The sequence below is a fragment of the Mytilus edulis genome, chromosome 9, assembly GCF_963676685.1.
Source record: "Mytilus edulis chromosome 9, xbMytEdul2.2, whole genome shotgun sequence".
NCBI classification, from domain to species: Eukaryota; Metazoa; Mollusca; class Bivalvia; order Mytilida; family Mytilidae; genus Mytilus; species Mytilus edulis.
Window position 1 is genome coordinate 9246306 of NC_092352.1, and position 6532 is coordinate 9252837.

Consider the following 6532-nt stretch of genomic DNA (forward strand, 5'->3'; position numbering starts at 1 on the left):
TCATATTCCTGACTTGGTATTTCTGACTTGGCACATGCATTTTCTTATGTAGAAAATGGTGGATTGAATCTGGTTTTATAGCTAGCTAAACCTTTTCTTGTATGACAGTCGCATCAAATTCCATTAAATTGACAATAAATGGCGTTGATAAATCCACTACCGTAATATAAAAAGCAGAAACCCAACCATAACGTTTACTTCATAAATATGTTCAAATACTAAGACTACGTCAAGCACTGACGTCAAACCTAGATACAATAGGTAAAACACGACGCCGTTACTCCCGTTTTAAAATCCTCATATAACGTAGCTGCATTGAAAATTCCGCGAAATATAATGACACTTGCGCTCAAATAGTTTCATCGAGGTCCAATAGTTGGAAACTATTGAAGGGACCAATAGTTCAACGATTAAAATTTTAAAAATTAGTCAAAATATTGTGTACTTATTTTATATTTTAATGATAATTGAGGTACACAAAATAAACTATTCATTCATTCAGGATCTGTTAGAAGATGATGTGATGCTGTTAGACGCTTTTGACAAGGTATTTTTTTATTTTTTTTATATTTAAGCAGTTTGGGAAGAGTCTACAAATACCACAAATTAATTTAATTCAGAAAAATAATCTGTGATATATTAATAATTATCAAAAAGAAAAAGGGTAAAGAAAGACCCACATCGTAAACTTTTATATCAGAACAATTCCCATTGCTTATAAATTAAAGTGGTATTTTTAAAACTGTAAAAAATCGAATTGCACGATGTCATTGAACCTTTACGACATTCCGACATTTACTTCCCAAACCTCTGATTTGTTGAAGAAGTGTTGTAATTCCTGATGATTTACCAAAAAATCTAGTCAGTGTCAAACAAGGCGATATATGACCGAGAACACAAACAAAGACAGTGGCTCACAAAGTGCAGCATTCAAAAGGAGTAGATAGGTGTAAAGAAAACTATGCAGCAAGATGACAAATATTTTGTAAATAGATATAAGAAGATGTGGTATGATTGCCAATGAGACAACTCTCCATCAAAGTCATAATTTAAAGAATGTTTTGTTTATTATTTTGTTATTCAGATATTTGTTTGGGTTGGAAGAGGAGCCAATCGCCTAGAACGCCAGAAAGCGCTAGAGACTGCACTTGTAAGTTAACTTGATACCACAACAACTTCGATAGACTATATGTTGCTTTGTCATGCATTATTTTTAATTAAACTTTCATAGTATACTGAATTTGATTGGTTAAGATGACATGGTATATAAGTCAAAAAACTTGAGATAAAAAAATCAGAATTGGAAATATTCCGATGACTGCAGTATTTTACAATAACAAAACATATGGGTTTTCTCTGTTGTATTCTGTGATTATGTATATAAAAAAATTAAACGTCTATACTTTTTTTGTCTCGAATCTTTTATCATAAATATTTTTTTGAATATTGACAATAAACCGAAAAAAGAAATGTTAATTATTCTTTATTTTTTTTCTCAATACTTTGTTTTAATCGCTATAGTTTGTTTTTTATATTTACCAGAATTACTTAACATCGGACCCATTTGGAAGGACAGAAGACAACACTAGATTATTTCAAATTAAACAAGGATACGAACCGTCTACATTCACTTCACATTTTCACGGATGGGATCACAACTGCTGGCGGGTATCAATATTATTTTGTTTTAAATATATTCAAATTTATTCTCATTTTTATATATCAAATAAATATTCTGTATCTGTTTGTGGTCTTGGAATTTGATGCGACTGTCCTACCAGGTAGCAATACACAGTTAGGAAAAAACTTAAATTGACACTCATAATTTTTAAACACCCTCTTTCCCCTCCTTTCTAACAAATAAGGCTTAATATTTGTGTTATGCATTTATGACACGGGTTATGTTCTTCTCATATATGTTATGATGGTATGATACTAAACCCCTTACGGGGAGGATTGTGCCTGATATTCATGTGATGAAGACATAATTTTTCAATCAGTTTATTTGAGGTCCGGAGCTGGCATGTCAGTTAACTGCTAGTAGTCTGATGTTATTTATGTATTATTGACATTTTGTTTATTTTCTTTGGTTACATCTTCTGACATCAGACTCGACTTATCTTGAACTGAATTTTAATGCGCATATTGTTATGCGTTTACTTTTCTGCATTGGCTAGAGGTAAAGGGGGGGGGGGGTTGAGATCTCACAAACATGTTTAACACCGCCGCATTTTTGCGCCTGTCCCAAGTCAGGAGCCTCTGGCCTTTGTTAGTCTTGTATCATTTTAACTTTTAGTTTCTTGTGTACAATATGGAGTTTAGTATGATGTTCATTATCACTGAACCAGTATATATTTGTTTAGGGGCCAGCTGAAGGACGCCTCTGGGTGCGAGAATTTCTGGTTGCATTGAAGACCTGTTGGTGACCTTCTGCTGTTGTCTGCTCTATGGTCGGGTTGTTGTCTCTTTGGAACATTCCCAATTTCCATTCTCAATTTTATATATTTATAGAAATAGAATCTTCCATAGATTTTATTTCTAAGGGTCATAATGGTGAAATATAATCCATTTTGGGTGTAACCATGGCAACAATCTTTAAAATATTGCAAAAAAAGGGGGTTGAACATGTCACAAAAGTCTCCAAAATTTGGTCCAAAGGAAAATTTCAATCAATTACAGTGATACCTTTCCTGAAACCATAGGTTTATATCTATCAAGTGGTCTAAAAAAATCATATGCATTTCTGTTCGTTTTCCATAAAATTGAATTGAAAAGATCGAGCGCAAAATCTTTGTTGATAAACAGTACAATAATGTATGGACCTATGGGCGGTACGGATAGGAAACTGTCAAACACATAAATGGCCTATCAAACATGCTAAAAACAATCTAAATGTTCATATAAACCCACAAAGAAGGCAATATTAATCTTCAATTATCTAAATTTCAATTTTATTGTACAAAAACTTTCATATTTAAAAAGTACCCCATGACCATAATGCGAAACTAAACTTCTAACTGTGTATTGCTACCACAAATGAGAGTTTTAAAAAGCTATAAAACAGGATTAAATTCTCCATTTTCTACGTAATAAAATGTGTGTAAAAAGTTAGAAATATGACAGTTGGTATTTATTCGTTTGATGTGTTTTGGCTTATGATTAGGTTCTTTTTGTTTTAAATTTACTCCAAAATTTGGTATTTTTGCTATTTATGTCTTACTAAAAACTTCAATGAATTGTTGTGTACTCTACATGGTTTTATCTTCTCTCCCATTCCCAAAGAAATTATATCGAATTAGTAGTATGCTGATGCTTCGTTACATTTTCTTTAGATATATATAATCTTAATTCGTTGAAATTCCGAAGTTCAATTACTGATAGTTACCTCTGTTAGTAAGGTCATTTCTGCATGTTAATTACAAACAGAGCACATCTCTTATTCTCAGTTTGTTTTCCTTTATTTGTTTTGATGGCTCATTTTTGTTATTCGTCAATGGCTCTCTGAATGGCTGGCTAGATAAAATAGATTTAATTGTAGGCGGACGACTTTAGAGAATAGCTATTATGTCTTTGTTTTGTTCACACATCGTTGTCAGTATATTTGAATTAAATGCGACTGTCATATAAGGAAAATGTTTAGCTTACTATAAAACTAGGTTCTACATAAGAAAATGCCTGTAAGAAAATGACTTTACCAAGTCAAGTATATGATAGTTGTTTTCCATTCGTTGATTTGTTTGAGCTTTTGATTTTGCCATTTGATTAGGGACTCTCCGTTTTGAATTTTCCTTGAAGTTTGGTATTTTTGCTTCTTTGGCTAGGAAATTAGAAGAAAATGCCTTTATAAAAAGTACTGGTTAACTAATTCGTATAATTCTATTTTAGTCGGGAATCTACAAGAAGGAAAATATAAATTTAGACACCAAGACTGAAGAAATAACAACTGTTCAAGAGGTAATCTTAAACTGTAATTTCAATCAAAACCTAATAAAAACATTTAACAACTGTTCAATATGTTATCTCAAACTGTTTATTCCAACATAATCAAACATATAACAACTTTCTATAAAAGAAGGGATATTAAACAGTTAATTCCAACAAATTATTATTTTTTCGAGAGGTAATGTTAAACCGTTAAATTCGTTAAAAAAACATTTGCAATTTTTAAAAGTGTCCAGTGTTACATTGTTTATCCAGTAACGCCGAGCTGCAAAATGACAGCTCAAAAAATATTTTGAGAATGAGGGAAAACATTGGATGAATGTTCATTATAGACAGCACACATAAAAAATAAACATAAAATAAAAGCCTATGAAGATGTGTTTATCGCAGATATTAAGAAGTTTTCTACTAACAGGAACTGGAGAAATTAGATCAAAATTATTCACATGAACAGCTTCTCCAGAAACGATTACCTGAAGGTGTCGATTCCACTTGCAAAGAAGTAGGTATTTTAATATTGTAAGATATAAGTTAATTCTATTTTCTCATTGAACAAACGAGAATCGTAGATTGAAATTTCTTTTTAGTTACGAATTCTATTTACGTACACCGAAACGGATATCATCTAAATGCTACTTTTTGATAGACAACATACTTTTTGATTTGATTGATTTTGGTGGATTGATACATGAAGAGACAGTCGGTATTCCGTTGGGTATGAATTGTCAGTATTACTGGACGACGATTTTATACTCATATGAAGCAGAATTCATACAAAGGATTCCAAAGACAAAATATTTCTACCAAAGTTTTAATTTCACTTTGTCTAGTCACTCAATAATTCACACTGTTGTAGTTGTAGTGTATCTAACATATCCAAGCGATCTTGAGATACGGTTTAGAATAGAGTACGGAAACGGGAAATAAAGTATACTTCCTAAACTAGTATGTCTGTTTCATATCATGTTTTTTTTTTTATAATGACCCAAATTGACGACTTTCGAAAGAAGATTATATCAACTTTCCAATGTCAACTCTTTCTATTTCTCAGCAGTAAGATCTCTGCCCCCCCCCCCCCCCCCCACATCATACGTCAATAAATACGTTACACTGTCACGTGGCATATCTACTGACACAAAAAACTTCTCCGTTAAAGTTATGAGGAATAATGATCGAAGTTGAAACTGGATAAATACTATAGTAGAGTTGTTTGTAACATCCACATTGTAGAAGATGCAAACTTTAATACCACTAAAGATATTAATTTGACGGTTTCAGATACAGCTAAAATATCGACTAAGATCGGAAGCAAATCATAAAAATTAACTCGACGTTTTAATATCAGGTTTAAATAAAGGCAATAGTATTATACCGGTGTTTAAAAGTTAGGAGTCAATTGAGAGAAACAAATCAGGGTTACAAACCAAAACCAATGGAATTGCATCAATTATAAGAGGATAATAAAGAAACAACTACAAAACGATAAGACATAAGAGATTATCGAATAGAAACTATAACAGAAACATAAAAAATAAATACATGAATGTTGATTGTACAAAATACCGAGACACGTCGATTAGTAATGCAACTTCATACTCGGTATCACAGTCATATTCGGGAATATGACAATGATGGTATTGAAAGAAAATTTTATATTTATTTGGACAACTAAAAATAAAACATAAGACATTACTGAACCGAAACCATAACAGAAACATCAACAATAAAAACATGAACGTTTGATGCACAAAATACATAGACACGTCGTATAGCAATCCAAATCCACACTTGGTGTGCATTTTTATTTTATTATGGAGGGAGAATGAATGCAGACATGAATTGTAGTCTTAGTGGAAAGATTATTGGGTTTATTGTTCGCATGTTCTATCATGTCTGAAACTGAATGCCATTTTGTATTGACATACATTTATGTTGATGCTGAATATCGATTTTAATAGGTTAACTTCTACATATTTAAGGCATTAAAATAAATAATTCAATCAAAATGAATTCTTTTTAAAACACCGAGATATTTCATTTTATCATTATCATGTTGCTATTAGTTTTTATCTGTACTATAACTAAAATATCATAACTACTTTTATTGTTAATACTATTGCTTCAACTTCCAGAAGTATTTAACAGACGATGAGTTTCTCAGAATATTTGGAATGTCAAAAGTAATGTATGCATCTAAACCGAAATGGAAACAACTAGAACTAAAGAAAAGAGTTGGTCTATTTTGAAAATTTTACGACTATGGTAAACTTGTTGTATATGTGTTTTGAATCTAACATTTGCATATTTTTAATTTTGTAAATTTATTACATGTCATTATAATGATTAAAGACAATACTAGTATATCAGATTATCCGTGTTGTCATAGTATTATTCAACAAGAGGGACGAAAAAGATACCAGAGGGACGAAAGATACCAGAGGGACATTTAAACTCAAGGATCGAAAATAAACTGACAGCGCCATGGCTAAAAAAGAAAAAAGACAAAGAAATCATAAGACTAAGCAACAAAAACCACCAAAAATCGGGGTGATCTCAGGTTTTCTGGAAGGGTAAGCTATGGAAGCGCATA

General features: G+C 31.6%; 1 protein-coding gene across 1 annotated transcript in view; it reads left to right on the plus strand.

The window, feature by feature from the left end:
* Positions 1-6310, plus strand: part of LOC139487604 (advillin-like) — a 28231-nt gene extending 21921 nt beyond the window's left edge. Inside the window, exons 22-27 of the mRNA XM_071272502.1 lie at positions 503-547; positions 1085-1150; positions 1543-1668; positions 3886-3954; positions 4358-4444; positions 6075-6310. Coding sequence (XP_071128603.1) covers positions 503-547; positions 1085-1150; positions 1543-1668; positions 3886-3954; positions 4358-4444; positions 6075-6188 — 507 coding nt within the window. The 3' untranslated portion in view covers positions 6189-6310. The remainder of the gene's footprint in view (positions 1-502; positions 548-1084; positions 1151-1542; positions 1669-3885; positions 3955-4357; positions 4445-6074) is intronic.
* Positions 6311-6532: the final 222 nt, after the last annotated feature.